General features: G+C 29.5%; 1 protein-coding gene across 1 annotated transcript; it reads left to right on the top strand.

Annotated features, from left to right (window-relative positions):
• The first annotated feature begins 1,907 nt into the window (after positions 1 to 1,907).
• LOC129918989 (arylsulfatase J) lies at positions 1,908 to 16,955 on the top strand. The gene is made up of 9 exons (XM_055999771.1): positions 1,908 to 2,035; positions 9,291 to 9,445; positions 9,516 to 9,675; positions 9,760 to 9,847; positions 9,939 to 10,105; positions 10,247 to 10,468; positions 10,593 to 10,899; positions 10,956 to 11,399; positions 16,802 to 16,955. The coding sequence occupies exons 2-9, from the start codon at positions 9,320 to 9,322 to the stop codon at positions 16,953 to 16,955; spliced, it is 1,668 nt and encodes a 555-aa protein (XP_055855746.1). The 5' UTR covers positions 1,908 to 2,035; positions 9,291 to 9,319.
• The last annotated feature ends 330 nt before the right edge of the window (positions 16,956 to 17,285 follow it).

A 17,285-nucleotide genomic window follows, 5' to 3' on the forward strand; every position in this document is an offset into this window, starting at 1 on the left:
AAATTAACAAAAAATAATACGGTACCTAAAAACTTCAGACTACATAATTTTCGTAGTATTTTATTTTATCAGGTAAGAAAATAAAAAGTACTTAGGCCCATTTGCTCATACGATACTTAAGTATTTAAGTATAACATAAAACCCTATGTTTCACATATCGGTTTGCACGAAACTCAAACTCCGTCCTAAATCTCAGTAAGTTCAACATAACTTAGGGGGAAGAAATAGTTTAACATAAGCTGTTATGTTCTACCTAAGCACTTTTATTTTATGAAAAAAGCAAGAATTTCGCTTAGAAAATTGATGTCGGTAGTACAAAGGACAAGAATTATCAAATTAATCAAAATAAACTTACAATTATTAACTTAAACCATCCACAGATGGTACAATTTATACCACAGATTTTTGTATGAGGTTCACTATTTTGCTGTCATATTTCTTTGACTAATTTTGACACACTAGCACATTTAAACACACACACGAATAATTTTCGTTTAGCCAATTAACACTTATTTTTGGCTCAAATATACTTTTTTACACTTTTATTCAGCAAGGTAAACACACAAACTTGAAAATTTAACAATATTGTTGTATTTTAATTGCTAAATTGCTCAAAATCAATTTTAATTATTTGACGTTTCTATTGATTTGACTTTTGAATATGAAGTTCTCAGCGATTTATATCATGAAAGTAAATCATAGCTAGGTTGAATATAAATATTTTTTAGCAACTTAGAATAAACTAAGTAAAACATAAGAGTTATGTTCGACCTAGCTAAGATTAGAATTTATGACTAGTATGAGCAAATGGGCCTTAACTCATTTTCGCTTGCGATTCTTAATGTCTCCGAAATCTTAACATCCCATATGTAAATGTTGGCATTTATTTAATGGCCAACAAAGGTGAACTGGTGTAATTGTTTAGCTCGCTATAAATTTGTTTTAATTATTTTGTTTGCGCCCTAAACTTCGGGTCACTGTGGTGTATGTGTAACTTTTTTTTTATATTGAAATATGTATGTGATTGGTTAATACAAATTGTAAAAATTGTAAAATATGTTAGTATTTTTTTTTAAATAAATAAATAAAGTTCTTTTTGTATGTACATGTAATATGGTAAATGTATAAAAAATTAAATTTTAGATTTTCATAGTCAAAACCTTAAATGTATTGGAAAGCTGGTTGATATCAATAAGATTTAATTTTTTGTAAAAAGAATAAATATTATTAGTTTCATGAGGAAATTTTTTCACCCGAAATATTTTTGTTCTCCCAGAATTTAAAAAGCTATTCATCGGTGAAACCAGAAAAGTGTGTAACTCCATTTTAGCAAATTTTATAGGAGAGCAAAAAAACAAAATCGTTTTTAAGTCATTTGTATGAGTTTTCATTTTTTAATTTGCTAATAACATAAAAACTATGAACTTTAAGGGGATTCTCAGTTTAAGGAATGGTAGATATCAAGTTTGTCTAACAGATGGCATTCAAATCTAATTTTCCGAAAATTTGGAGTTACACACTTTTCTGGTTTCACCGACGTATTGCTAGTTTCACCCGAAGAGCCACTGTACATGAAATTTGCCTTTAGAGTAAGCCATATTTGTTTTAATGTAACAAAACCTCATAATGTCAAATTATTAAATGTTACTTATTCTATTCTTAACTAGCAAATTACATATACATCTTAGAACATTTTTTTTTTTTGATAAAACTTTTTTTTTATAGTTCAACACCTTTTCAACTATGTATAAAAACAATCAAATATTTATGCTGAACATTTTGTAACGATCTGTAACAAAAAAAAAAAAAAACTTTCATCGTGTACACCCTGTAACGTGTACATAAATTTTGATTTTCCCTAGAACCATTTTTTTTCGCACTCTGATATACATTCTGAATTCTGATTGAGACATTAACATTGGTCAAGCCGATTACCGAAGTCGCAGTTCTCAGTTCCACATTAACTCGGTCGTTTCGTTACAAAACTAGAATTTCTGTCGATGTTGCTTGAAAATTCGAGGTCTTGCGAATTCCTGTAGGTTTCTTTTTTTGCTATTCGGTTTGTTGACTGAGTGTCATACAGTACACATCCACGATATTATTTCGGGAAGATACACAAAACAAGTTCTGGTTTATAATAGTACCTATAACAAGAGTGGAGTGCTCGGAGTCAGTGACTTATCTTTTATTTAAAAAGACCTTGTTTTCAATTTGTTGGTGTTAGCTGTGTGAATCTATCTAAGTCCTTGTGCAAATATTTGTTTTGATTTGAATTTATAAGTATAAATGTAAACAAATTGGTGATAAATACAAAGTTTATTTTTTGCCCAAAACTAGAATACCTATACCATATTTGATCACTTTTGATTGGATTTTTATCATTGACGATTTATGGAAAATTTAATTAAAATCATGAATATCATGAATGCCTTCAAACTAAAAGTTGCATTTGACTAACGAATTTTTTATGGTGTTTTTCAATAAAATGTAGCTTTGCATGGAAAAGCAGGGTGAAGATAATAATTCAATCAAAGTAGCGCAAAAATTGTAAAAACTGCTGGGTGATTTTAAATTTTTTGTATCATAAAAAGAAAAACGTTCGAAATTGAATATGAACATTATTTTATTTAGAGCCGATTTTTCAATCTTTTAATAAACAGTCAGTTAACTATTCGACGAATAAAGTTATTAGGCTCATAAACAATCAGATAAAAACATTGAAGTTTTCAATCAAGAATAATTTATTCTACAGAATAACAAAAAAAAATTGTCAAATTCAAAAATATTTCAAATTAAACGTCATTTTTATTCATGATTGTTTTTGTTTTCTTGTGTTCCACTGTATTTTTTTCAAAATTCTTTCAAAACAGCTTTGACAACTGACATAATATTTTTATTGAGATTATTCCTTAGAATAATTTTTATTCGTCTCTGAAAGAAGCAGATAGTTTTATTCTTAGGAATAAGCTATATCTGCCTGTTGAAAAATTGATTTTTTCTCTATCCTTAAGAATAAGTACTAACTGACTGTTTAACTGACTATTGAAAAATTGGCCCTTAAAAAAAAAAAAAATAGCAGTTAATTATAATTAAACAAAAATCTAAAGAAATTGAAAAATGTTGCATTTTTCAGGGACATCTTGTAATACATGTGGAAAAATTATATTCTCTCAATTGTTAACAAATCCTATAAAAAAGTTTTTTTTAGAAACGATTTTGATAGTTACAACTAACAGAAACAGTTAAGTGCACAATTAAGTCAATAGAATTAAGGGCCAATTTATTGAGCCTCCATTAAATTTTTAAATTTGTCGTTTTAGTTAAAAGCTTTGTTAATCTATTGACGTCTTTAAGTTTCCATCATTAAAAATTCATTTAATTCACTCTGCTTTAGTTAAAGTCTTTACTTAATGGAAACTTTAAATTTAAAACTCCATTAAAAATATCCCAGGGATTTTTTTATTTTTTGAAAAATTAAACTGTCAAAAGCTACATTTTTGTCAAATAAAATATATTTATGTCGTTTTCGATTGGTTTCACTCAAGAATTCACTCATTCTGAAATCCAATAAAACAGTTTGAATCGCTTCCACTCAATTCTGTTTTTGTTGCTTGTGTTTGTAAAATTTCAAAAGTGTCAAATACATTTTTTTTTCTTCCAACCAAAAAAATTATGGAAAATTATAAATCTAAAGACGACGATGAAGAAGAAAATGGTTAAAAAAATATTCCATTGCAATAAGGTACCCATTTTAATTTTCTAATTAATTTTAATTTCATTAAATAATAAATTTTTGAATGACAACAAAAAAAGAATGATTGAGTCTTTTTTTGTTGACATTTTTGTGTTCATGTATTAGTGCTTCTGATTTTAAATCGAGAAGAGAATTTCTCTTCTGAGAAGCCTTCTGTCTGTCATTTTTGTGCGAATAAAACACATTCAAAAGGCTTCTGAATGGTTCCGGACGCTTCCGGACGGCCAATCGAAAACGACATTAAATTTGAAGATTTGAAAGATAAACAATATAAAAACTCAAAAATGATGGCCCTTAAGTATTTTGCAGCTAAAACGCCAGGAAAAAACCCACAGACGGTGTTACGATATACAATATCACGAATAGAACTTATGACAAGGCTGAGCATAAACTGAAAATATGTATTTTGCAGCACGACAACCGTGTTTTTTGGAGGTGAAGCAGTTGATATAGTATATGCGTGACAATTGCCCACGTACATGTTAACGAAAATTCACTAATTATAATAAGTGAATTTTCGTTTGTTTAACCCGCATACCTTCCCTTAATAGAGCCTCGACTCGCAGTTATTTAAAATAATATTACCTTTATGGCATTATTTTGAATATAAACTAATTCTTAGTTAGCAACGGCTCGCATGATAATACCAATATAATCGGCAATAGATTCGCATATTTTCAAGTGCATAGAAGCATAAATTCATGAAGATTTACCCTATTGAACAGCTTTAGCTCCATTAAAATCACATCACAAAATTTAAAATAAAGTTTTAGAATAATTTGAGGTAGGTACTTTTACCAATTACAATTACCAAACGTTGGTCTTATGATATTGATTGAACACTTTTTCACCATCTCAATATTTCCATATTTATGCATATTTTATTTATTTTTAATTGTCAACTGACACTGAAACTTTTTTTAATAAAATAATAAATGAAATGACATTTGACGCTAATGGAGAGTGATTAAATAGAAACCCTGTCTAAAACCTCCATTTGCTCTAAAAATCCCTCTTAAAAGGTCGAATTTGGTGTTTTAACTAAAACGACTTTTAAATTTAATGATCAATTAGTTAATGATGCCAAACTTCAAAAAAGTCCTTAAAAGAGACTGAATTAAACGAATTTGGTTTTTAATTTTAAAATTCCCTTTTTTAATGGCGATTTAAGTTTAATGGAGAGTCAATAAATTGGGCCTAAGTCAATAGAACAGTTCAGTAAAAAATTGTTTTAAAGGAAGTTTTCTTTTTTCTCTAACACGTAACATCAGTGAATTGAATTTTTTTCACTGCATATGAACAGTTATACCCAAAACCAATATGTTACAAAATGTCACCACTTTTTGTAAGGAAATGGCCAGTAAAGTAGTTTCAACGAAAAAATGCATAAAAGGCACAACTGGCAGAAAAGACAAGTTTTGTTTGTGACGGTTTTTTCCCCCAAGACTCCAACCGATTTTGTGGTGGTCAATAATAATCACGAGTTCCATTCGTATCGGAAATTTGCAACGATTCCCGAAAAAACAATCACGGAATTCGTTCGTATTGAAAAAGTTCATATAAATCATCACTTCGATCGGATTTTGTGATTGTTTCTTGGGGAATCGTAGAAAATTTCCGATACAAATGGAATTCGTGATAAGACCGAATAATGAATTTTTTAAAAATATTTTCGACATATGTAACACTTTAGAATCTCTATAAAAATTAAATGCACTCGTATGCCTTAAGTATCTAACGTTAGTCCTTTACACATTAAATAAATAAATGTCCAAAAACTCCACCCAATTCAATAGTTCTGAGGGGTTGCGGCTGTTTTTTCTGCCGATTTTACAAAATTGGTTTACAAATTTCGGCTAGAAAATGGCGACTTATAATATGGTTGATAGCTTAGAGAACAAAATATAGATTTTTCAAACAATTGATTATGAGAACAATGTAGAAATAAAAAAAAACAACTTTTTAACAGACATGGTTTTAAAAGTGCCCAATTAAGTCAAGTAAAGAAGAGCCTTTGAATTTAAAACAGAGTCGAGGTTTCAAATCGTGCGTCGACTTTTTGATTAATCGGTTAAACAATCATATGCACCAAAACAACTGATAAAAATCGACTTATTAATCAATCGGTAATTTCCGTTCAATTTTTAGGAAGTTAACCTTTCTAAGATCTAACTTAAATTCAGGCGATATAAGAACTTTGAAAAAAGTTTAAAATACTTTAGTAAAACAAATCTTAAAGCAACCTGAGATAAATTTAAAAGAAAAATATTTGTAGAAATTAATTTCTCGAAAATTTGACCTTTTTGATTTTAAGTGAACCAACTAAACTAAACCAACTAAAAAAAAGTTAGGAAGCCTCGAAAAAAACAGAAAAAAATAATAGTACCTACTATTAGTTTTTTATATTGTATAAATATTGCTTGACCACCCAGGAGGCGCCAAGGCTGTAATATATAAAAAAAAGTAGTTAAAGGAGAAACTTTCTGCTAAAAGATACTTTTTCATGAAAAAAATACTCGATAAAGATGAAGAATTATGGTCAAAATTTATTATTTTTGGATATGAAATTATTTTTTAGAATTTATTGTGCCGAGTTGGTAAATTTGTTTTGAAATACAAATTTTTACATGCAACAAATTCTAATGAGACAAGTGTTACTCAGTTGTGCATTTTGTTGTCTCAAAAATTCAACCATTTACTCTTATCTTTTTTGGGCATATCTTTTCTATACTTTTTTTTATTTTTATCGCCATTAGATTTTGTTTGGCTGTAATTATTTAAAATAATTTTTGCTGTGTATTTACTTGTTTATACAGTATACACACCTAACATAACATTAGTAATTACATTTGATTTGATTGTTCTTTTTTTATTGAACATTTTATAACAGTACATAAACCATTGTCAACTGCTACACAGGTACAATAGGCTAGCTAGTCACTAAATTCACTCTTTTTGTTGTCATTTTTACCCCAATTACATTCTTGATAATGGAATGAGATCTTGTTCAAAATTAAATTGAATTTTAAATAGCTAATTAACAGCATTTGTTGACCCTATTTATCTTTTGGATAATGATTGAAATTCAGTGATAAATTAGTATGTATGTATGTAGTTCAACAAAAATACATCAGGCAGAAATAGAAAAAGTTAAATGAGTTCGTATGAAAAAAATGGTGCATACCAATCAATTCGTTAAATTATTTTGTTTTGTTAGTAGAAATGTTGTAGAAATTGCCAAAATTTAATCTGTATTGAATTAATTTTTTTGAATCTAAAGTATTCAAACATACTAATTCACCTGATTGCAAGAACTAGGTAACTCAGTTTTACATTTTATTTTTGTGCTTAAATAAACATTTTAACATTAATTACATATTAACAATTTAAACTTAAACGGTCACTGTGGCGTATGTGTAACATTTAGTTTAAAACATTTCTATTTGAATACAAATCTTTCATTTCCTGAACAAAAAAATGAACATTGTTGACATTTGTGGATCATAAAAACATTTTACATAAATATAATGGTCAGTCAAAATTTAACATATAAAGTGTTAAAGTGTTACAATATATACTTTTCACAATTGGGCCACATTAATAAAGTACCAGATCGTTAGAAAAAGGCGTAGCAGTGCATTATGTTTCCCATTTATTATGATAACAATTTTTTTTGTTGATATTATTAAAATATTCAAAAGTAGTAAAAAACTTCAAGAACAGTTTTCTCAAAGAATCCGCCTTAAACATTGAAAAAGTAAAGTTCTTCGCTCCCCAGTTGAATCTTATTTTGGTCAATAAATTTTTTACAATCCATAATTGTAAACGTACGCATATAGGAACTCCTCAAAATTTGGATATGATCCAACAATAGAAGTGAAAACCCATAAGATATGAATATGATCTATTTAAGATATAGGGGAAGTGGGGCAAGACGGTTTTTGTACTATGTTGTATGAAAAAATATTTAATTGGCAGGACTTTTAATATAAAATAAATGGCTTCTGGTAAGATCGATTATGTTTGTAAGTATGAGCAAGTTTGGTTGAAATCCCAAAAAGTTATAGTAAATTTTGTGATTTTTCATCAAATCTTCATGTTTTGTGTGAAAAGAAATTTGTACTTTTTTAAATGAAATATTAAAAAGTCTTAACTTTTTCTTTTTTTGTAATAAAAGTTGGGAACCGATGAAAATGTAGCATACGTTTGTGATTATTGCAAAAAGATTCCAAATTTTAAGATAGAAACGGTTTTATTATCAACAGAAGTTGATAGGGCGGTCTTGCCCCCATGTGGGGGCAAGATGGTTTTTTGTTAGATGTTTTTTCAAAACGTATTATCTTTTGTTTAGTATTTAAAAAATTTTTTTTAATGATGCGATTTTCTACAAAGGCTATATTAACATTAAATTTAATGAAAAAACGCTTTATTTGAATTAAAAGATGTTTTTTATTGGTTTTAAAGACGGTTAAACACTAAAGGGGCGGTCTTGCCCCCACTTCCCCTACATAAATATTAAATATGTATTAAAATGTTAAATTTTACTATACGGTTAAAAATTCTATTGTTGTTTTTATGACAACCTTTGGAATTACTCCTTTTTCAATACCAAAAGAAAGTTAGTTTTTAATATTTCCATTTTATTAATATTTATTTTTTTTTATTAATTTTAAATATTTTTGTTGAAAAAAAATTTTTTTGAACAACCAAAGCATTAAAATGTAAATAAAAGTTTTAAAATATAAGAATTTTTTATAAAAACTCATCATTTTTTTTCTCAGTGTTGCTTTTTTTTTGGTTTTATTCCTAGGTTTCTTAATCAATTGTGGCATCCAGGTTTTAACCCAAATCAACAGCAAGACCATTAAGTTGAAGACAAGAAAATTGAAAGTATAGTCAATCGTTGAATACAAGTTTTTCTTCTAAAAAAATTTAAGTTCAGCACCCCTTTTCTAAACGTTTGATACTTTTACAAAAAAACCCAAAAAGGTTATCTTTTTTGTTATTTTATACTACCTAATTAATAAAAAAAAAACTTAAACGATCACTGTGGTGTATGCGTAACCTTTTTAAAACAGTTTTGGTTTTATTCTTTCCTATTTTGATTGACAAATAATGAAATAAGTTGCCATTTTTGGGCCATGTTCTGATAATTTAAATTATCGAAATTAACTGTTAGGCCGTAGATGTAGTGCCTTAGTTTAATCTAATTATACGATTTCAAAACCCTTTTCACGAAACTAAAATATGGGTAGTATTATTTTCTACATGACAATATCCGTTTCAAATTAAAAAATGATACAGTTTTATCAATTGTAAGCTTTTTGTGTTAATAAGTGAAAATCTCACAAGGAAATATTAACGCACAAAAATATTTTCCAAATTTCATCATAATCAGACAAATTGTAAAGAATCTTGTGATCGAGCACCATGTGATGTTGTGCAAAACTTAAGAACCTTCGAGCTAAAGCAACTCTCCCAACCTTCTTCAATGTTTATTTTCATCACTTATAACTTTTTAAAATCCTCATTTTAGACAACTTCAGTATCCAAATAAAATAAATAATGATTTGTTGCAAGAAGCAGATTCTTCTGACATCAGTATTATTGATCATTGGGCTCCACATTAGCTCAACAGTTAGCAGTAAGCAACAAAAACCGAATATAATTTTTATTTTGGCTGATGATTTGGTGAGTACAAAATTTCATCTTGCAAGATACACAAGTTCCTATCCAATTCATTTTACAACCAAAAAACTAGGGATTCAATGATGTTGGATTCCATGGATCATCACAAATACCAACGCCCAACATAGATGCATTAGCATACTCTGGCATAATTCTCAACCGATATTATGTGAATCCCATTTGTACACCTTCAAGATCTGCTTTAATGACAGGAAAATATCCAATTCATACAGGTAACTCCATAATAAACACTTCCACAAACTTTTTCAAAAAAATGTCTTAACAAAGTTAAAATCTCTTGTTGCTGTTGTTATTAGGAATGCAACATGCAGTACTTTACGGTGCTGAACCACGTGGACTTTCACTAAGCGAGAAATTAATGCCTGAATATTTTAACGAATTGGGGTAATTATTCAACAAACAAAATCATAAATATCTCAACATAATTATATTTTAATCCAAAAACAATGTTAAATCAAAAAAATCTATTGAAAAGATACTCTTCCCATATTGCAGGCAAATGGCATCTAGGCCATTACAAGCGAGTTTATACGCCTTTGTATAGAGGTTTTCAAAGTCATGTGGGCTGTTTCACCGGTCATCATGATTATTTTGATCATACAGCTGTGGAAAATCCCTCATGGGGGCTTGATATGAGAAATGGTTAGGTGAAAAATATTATGTTTGTTTTTGCATTTTTTTTTTTTTTTTTGCATAATAATTGCGCGAATATATGAATATTGTGAAGCATATGTGTACAACACGCTTCTTTTTTAAACAGGTGTTAATTGGATAATTTTACAGGTTTAGATGTTGCCTATGACATGCATGGAAAGTATAGTACTGACATCATAACTGACGAAGCCGTTCAAGTAATCAGGAAACGAAATACTTCGATGCCATTGTTTATGTTTGTGGCACATGTGGCTGTACATTCGGGCAATCCTTATAATCCTTTACCAGCACCAGATGAAGCTGTTGCAAGAATGGCAAATATTTCGGATTATAATAGGAGGAAATATGCAGGTAAAGAATATCTTTATATTTCGAATTTAGTTAAATGGCGCCCAACGAGAGTTTTGTTGGGCGCCATTTTTGATTTTAATATGTGAGTTGGTCTTCTACTTATTTATATGAATTTTCGTTTAAGCAATGTTGTCCAAGTTAGACGATTCTGTTGGAACAATTGTTCACGAGTTATATAAACAAAATATGCTATCAAACTCAATAATAATCTTCAGTACCGATAATGGTGGTCCTGCTGAGGGATTCAATTTAAATCACGCCTCAAATTGGCCATTACGTGGTGTTAAGAATACTCTATGGGAAGGAGGAGTTCGTGGTGCTGGTTTGATTTGGTCTCCAAGGCTGGAAAAAATACAACGAGTTTCTGAGCAAACAATGCAAATTGCCGATTGGCTACCAACTTTGATGACTGCAATTGGAGCTCCTTTAAAGTAAAATATAAAAAAACCTTTCCAATTAACTTATAATAACATTTTTTTTTATTTAGCCAAAATGACACGAAAATCGATGGCATAAGTATTTGGAATGAATTATCCTCCGACGAAGAATCAAAACGAAAAACAATACTTCATAATATTGATGATATTTGGGGTAGTGCATCGGTGACAATTGGTGAATGGAAATTACACAAGGGTACAAATTATCAAGGCATGTGGGATGGTTGGTATGGTCCAGCTGGAGATAGATATGAAAATACATACAATTTTACTGCTGTCTTCAATTGTCCAGCTGGTAAAGCTTTATCTTCGATAAGAATGATGCCAACAGAAGCTAAAATAGCTCGTCTAAGACGAGATTCATCGGTAAATTGTAATGGAAATGAAATTGATAAATCATCGGTGATGAAAGGAACTAGTTGTGAACCGCTGGTGGCACCATGTTTGTTTAATATTAAACATGATCCTTGTGAACAAATTAATTTGGCTCAAAGGTAAGAATATTTCATTCCTAAAAGTTTCTTTGAGGTTGCTAAGTTATTTGAAATGAAAGTTCTTTTGTTTCGGAAGCAGATATCTTTAAGCGAAAATATCGAAACTAGATTTGTATTTAAGATATGAGGTCATAGTGGACAGGTCTATGCTTTTAGGTACACAAATTGAAAATCTATTTATTTTTGTTTTTGAAAAAATCCAAGCTAACCCTTTGTTGAAAAAAATGTATTTTAAAAAAAATTCTCCAAATCTATCGATTGAGACATAATAAGAAAGTTAAACTTTTTTTGGTGTTAATTTAATTGGACTTAAATGAATTTTGATGAAATAAAGGTTTAAAGGTTTGTTTATTACTTTTTCTGCATCAGATTAATTTTTTAGCTAATAATTTTTTGTTTGGTAAATTGAATTCACTACATATACCTACCTAAAACGAATTTAACTCTTTTACAAATTAAGTTTATTAATTTTTAATATAAAATGACCTCTTTGCAAATCAAATTCAACTTTTGCAAATATATTGCATGCATTTTTCAATTAATTCACTTTATGATCCACATTATAAATATGAAAAATAATAATCTGTCATTTGTTTTATCTGACAACCTTAGCCTTGGGATTAGTTAAATTGAACTCAAGATATCTATCTAAGCTTTTTGATCTTGTGGATACTTTTCTGTTTAATTTTTTGTTAAGTTCGGGTTTGCAAACCCCACAAAAAGCATCTTATCTATTGATTTCATTAGGACCACCTTTTTGAAAAGCGGGTATTGTTTCAGCTATTTTAGGAGTCTTAGGAAAATATCCTTTGAAAATTAAGGTGAGTCAAAATGAGAGCAATATTATTAGTTTTACATTAGATTTGAAAAACTGTTAATTAGTAAATATTTAAATTACGTCCCTTATTTTGGCGGACACTTTGTGGCGGAATCAAAAAAAATTTATCTCATTAATTTTAGCTAATTAAATGCTAATTTGTTGCGCAAACCAAAAACTTGTAGCTCGAATTGTTTTTGAATTATTGCGTAACAAATTTTGCGCAGCAAATTTAGTTTTGCAAAGCTACAAGTTCTAGAAAAGAAAAAAATTTTAAAATTAAACTTTTTTACACAAAATCGAGGTTTTTGGATATCGTCTTCGTCTAGGTTACTTCAAATTGGTGCAAAAAAAATTTTTGAATTTCGCATTTTTTTTGGATTTTGGAAGGTCACTTTTGAGCTATCTTTTTAAAACAAAATCTTGAATATTTCAAAAACGGTTTGAGCTACAAAATTGGGGTTTGTATCATAAATAATGTATTCAAAAGCTACAATTAATGGAAAAAGGAAAAACTTAAAAACGTGAATTTTTAAAAAAGTCTCCACTGGCCTCATCAAACAGGAATTGCACTTCTGAAACTTTAAGTTGAAATAAAAAAATTTTTGCGCAGCAAATTAGCATTTAATTAGCTACAATTTCTGGCACCAAAAAAATATTAATTTTCCTACTTTCGTCCGCTGACTTCAGTCTTATTTTAGCGGAATTTTGAATAACAAAAAAACTGTTCAAGCTACAAAAACCAAGTTGATGTAGTTGAAAAGCATTTAAAAAGCTACAAATTTTAAGGTCAACTAAACTCATTAATTTCAATCATTTTAGATTTTGTCCGCTAACTTCAGACTTATTTTAGCGGAAAATTCAATAATTCTAAAACAATGCGAGCTACAAATTTTTGGTTTGCGCAACAAATTAGCATTTAATTAGCTACAATTAATGAGATAATTTTTTTTTGATTCCGCCACAAAGTGTCCGCCAAAATAAGGGACGTATTTAAATTCGATTTATTAAAGGCAATAATTTGCTTCAGGAGCTCGAAAGAGGAAATAGGTTGATAGAAAAATCTACTTCCTGTCTCTCTTTTTTATCCAGTAGAAAATCATTTAAATCATCGGTTTCAAGGCCAGAATCTTTTATTGTAAAAGGCTTGGGACACACAGGTTTTGGTCGGGCGATTATTCATTCCCAAAAATGGATCACAAGGATTTCAATGCCACACACATAACTACTTCCAAAAAATACCCACGATTAAAAATTTGAAAATTGTCACCACTTATTGAAATCGTTGTGACCTATTTTAGGATTGAATAGTCGCGTGACCAAAATCGCATGTGTGTTTATAGCCTCATCAACAGCTGTGTTAGGAAAATAGTCATTCAAAACATTGGCAAAATTTTTCGAGCGGACTAGTTCAACTGAATTAAAGTTAATACATTGTGGAAATGTTGAAGATAATACCGGCACACAAAAAAAGTGTGGACCAACCCTACTTACCGATATGTATTTGAACCCAATATATCACAATTTCAAGTCTGTTTGGCCGTCACCCTTCAGTTTCGAACAAAATCCAAAAAAACAGGAAAAATTGGTTTTTGCTCAAAATAAGAGGGTGCTCGGGCCAAACGGACTTGAAATTGTGATATATTGGGTTCAAATACATATCGGTAAGTAGGGTTGGTCCAAAGGACATGCCACTTTTATTTGTGTGCTGCCGGTGTAATTTTTTGTTGATGAGTTTACTTGCTATTAATTCTGAAAGTTGGTTTTTTTTGGTTTTTTTTTCGCTTAGAAAGTGTACCTCCCATACAAATTTTTCAATTTAACCAAATAAATCGAAAACGGCTCTAACGATTTTGATTAAACTTTACAGACATAATATTCAAAGCTATTTCAATAAAACTGCTTTTTTTTCCAAAAAAAGTCAAATAAAAAAAATTTTTTTTATATTAAAAAAATTTGCCCTAAATGTCGGCTCTTCCCCAACCTCAACAAAATTTCTTAAAAAGTTATATAGAGACAGCTCGCAAAATCTAAAAGTGAACTAACATAAAAGTGCTTTGAACTGCAAGAGCAAGTACGTCCGACCCCAGTCGTGCATTTTATTTTAAATACCCGCACTACACGAATGTGAAATACTTTAAGCTGCTCCATTTGTCCTTATAATTGTAATATTTCGTAGTATTAAGCTTTTATTTGCATCGATATCTCTTATTTAATCTCTCCAACACTCGGATATTGTAATATCGTCCCGTCGGTTCGATGTGGAAAAATGTTTCATCCATTTTTAAATCTAAACAAAAGGGGTTTTTGGCTATCCTAAATACGAATTAATACAGTACGAGTTTTAAGTGCGTTCCAATTTTAAAATTTTAGGAAAAAAAAAACGATTGTGCTCAAGAGATGCAAGAGTTTTGAACTCTGTCCAAAAAGCTAGTGTGAATAGAGCTGTAGCAAATCGTATGTATTCGTTACTAAAATGCGGGTATTTGCTTCAGTAACGAGTAACGAAACGTTACATTCTAAACAGTATCGTTACTCGCATGTTTCGTTACTGGGTACTGAAGTAACGAAACATACGAGATACGAAACATACGAGTAACGACCCCATTCCAATTTCAATACTAAATCATCCGATATTATGAGATACGAAACGAAGTGATACACTCAATTTGTCGCATTTAGCATCTCGTATCGATATCGTTACCGTAGTCGGAATGCTAACTCCAGATAATTATCTTGAGTTTACTTTTGTCTCGATAAAAACAGTAGTGCCAAGGTATTATAGTTGAGTTATCGATAATAATTTATACAGAAATATCAACAGAGACGTTTTAGTATTTTCTCTATGTGGCCGAAATATACCCATACCGCAACCAATGCATTTATGACCTTTTTGTTAATGGTCTTGAAATGTAGCTTAAGAATGTACAAAAGTGTTTTGGTTTTAAAAAAATTTGTTAATTTTCAGTGCAAAATTTTCAAATAAAAAAAAGCCGAAAAAACGAGGTTTGAAAATCACTGTCAATAGAAAAAAAATATGAAATATATGAAAAGTACGAAACGTACGAAGCATGCGAAAGTAACGAAACATACGAAACATGCGAAACATACGAAAAATACGAAGCATACGAAAGTAACGAGTAACGATATTATTGATGAGGGTACTAGTATCAAAAGTAACGTATACATGCTGGTACTCATTTTGTCGTTACTTTTACAGCCCTAAGTGTGAATTCTAAATCTCGGTCTTGAGTTAAAAACTTATTTTAAAAAGTTTTGAATTTGTGTAACTGTTTCGAATAGACAGCTTTTTCAACATTTAATTCATTAATTATTCGCTTTCGGGTTTTTTTTTTTATTTCTGAAATAAATTTATTACTTTGCTATGATTGAATTAAATTATGAATCCAAGAACAAAAACCAACATAGCTGTTTTGCATATTTTATATCAATCCCACCAATTAATTGAGAACAAAGTAGTTAGGTAAGTTTTTTTTTTTTCTCAAATAAATATGTTAATATTTTTGATTAGATTCAATTTCACTACCTATAATAATATATAATGCAATTTGTCTGCAGAATTAATTTTTTATTAATTATTATATAGCATTTCAGTTTTACGCAAGTAGGTATATACCTACATAGTTGTTGTACTATGATAATTATTGCATCTTAAGATTTTTTTTTCTAATGCACCCACTCAAACCAAAGCTACTTGCACTGAAAAGTGAAAAAAAGTTATTTCTTGCGATATGAATGGTTGCAGTAGCAAAACCTACAAAATAAAATTCCCACAAATCTTTGCAAATTTATACAAAAAAAAAGTTATTGTAATGGATTACATTGCATTAGATAGTAAAACACACGACATATTATTTCAAATACTACACAGAGAAAAATATGACCCGCTAAAAACTAACAGATTGCCATATTGTTTTACCTTCCATACATTTCATAAGGAAATCTTATTAAAATCAACGATTAATAAAGTTTTTTTAAGGAGATATCTTATTATTTTTATAGAGAAAATCTTATTAAAATTTGACTGAAAAGTTGATTTTTTTTGCAACTTAGCACTAGAACAAAAATCGCTATCAATATTTTCATGACAGGTTGGTTCAGGTGGTAAGGTAGGCGACTAATGATTTGAAGTCTCCAGTTCGATTCCCAGCCTGGTCATCGTTTTTTATATTTTTTTGCAGATTTTAAAACAATAAGGAAAACCCGATTGTTTTAATAAGGTTTCCTTCTTGGATGAAAACCATAGAGAAATCTTATTGTTTTTGTTCTATTTTATGTGGTCTATTTTTCTCTGTGTAGGTTAAAACAAGTAGGTAGGTGTACAAAAAAGGTAAACATAATAAAATCTTTTAAAATTCCCAGAAAATTAGTTTTTATTTTTGAATTTTAAAGATCATGGATGTCGATCACGGGGGTTACTTGGAAGTTCATGCAATAATTATTATAATTAGTTGAACATTCTTATTATGTTACTGATGACTAAGCACTGTAGTTTTTAATGGTTATAAAAAATTATTCTTATTACTTTTAAATAATTGATTCTTTTTTCTTAACCTTTTTTCAGATATCCTAATATACTCAAGGCACTCCTTGCTGAACTAGATGCTCAAAATGCAACAGCTCTTCCACCCACCAATAAGCCCATGGATAGTCGTGCTGATCCTCGTTTCTGGGATAACACATGGACTAATTTTGGAGATTTTAGTATTGAAAAGTAAATAAATTAAAAAAAAACATTTCAAAAATAAAACACCATTAAGATAAGTAGTGTGTGTAAAGTTCTCATTGTCAGAGGATAAAATATGATAACACGATTCATAACTAATTTCATAATTAAAATGACTGTAAGCTAGTCTTGACAAGAATTTTGGAGTGATTTGAACAAATTTCAGCGTGTGTCGGTCGCCGCGCTGCCGCTCAAATCTGTTCTAGTTTTATTGAAATCCTGAGTGGCGAACTAAATTATTATATTCTAAATTAACACGAACATTTTAGTTTGTGGCCTAAATTATGGTTTCTTGTTAGCAAAAATATTAAATTAATATAGG

Source organism: Episyrphus balteatus, chromosome 4, assembly GCF_945859705.1.
Source record: "Episyrphus balteatus chromosome 4, idEpiBalt1.1, whole genome shotgun sequence".
Taxonomy (NCBI): Eukaryota; Metazoa; Arthropoda; class Insecta; order Diptera; family Syrphidae; genus Episyrphus; species Episyrphus balteatus.

Coding starts and splice junctions, on each gene's coding strand:
- LOC129918989 (XM_055999771.1), top strand. CDS start 9,320: ATGATTTGTTGCAAGAAGCAGATTCTTCTGACATCAGTATTATTGATC. Junction 9,676..9,759: donor AAAATATCCAATTCATACAG/GTAACTCCATAA, acceptor TGTTGTTATTAG/GAATGCAACATGCAGTACTT. Junction 10,900..10,955: donor GCAATTGGAGCTCCTTTAAA/GTAAAATATAAA, acceptor TTTTTTATTTAG/CCAAAATGACACGAAAATCG.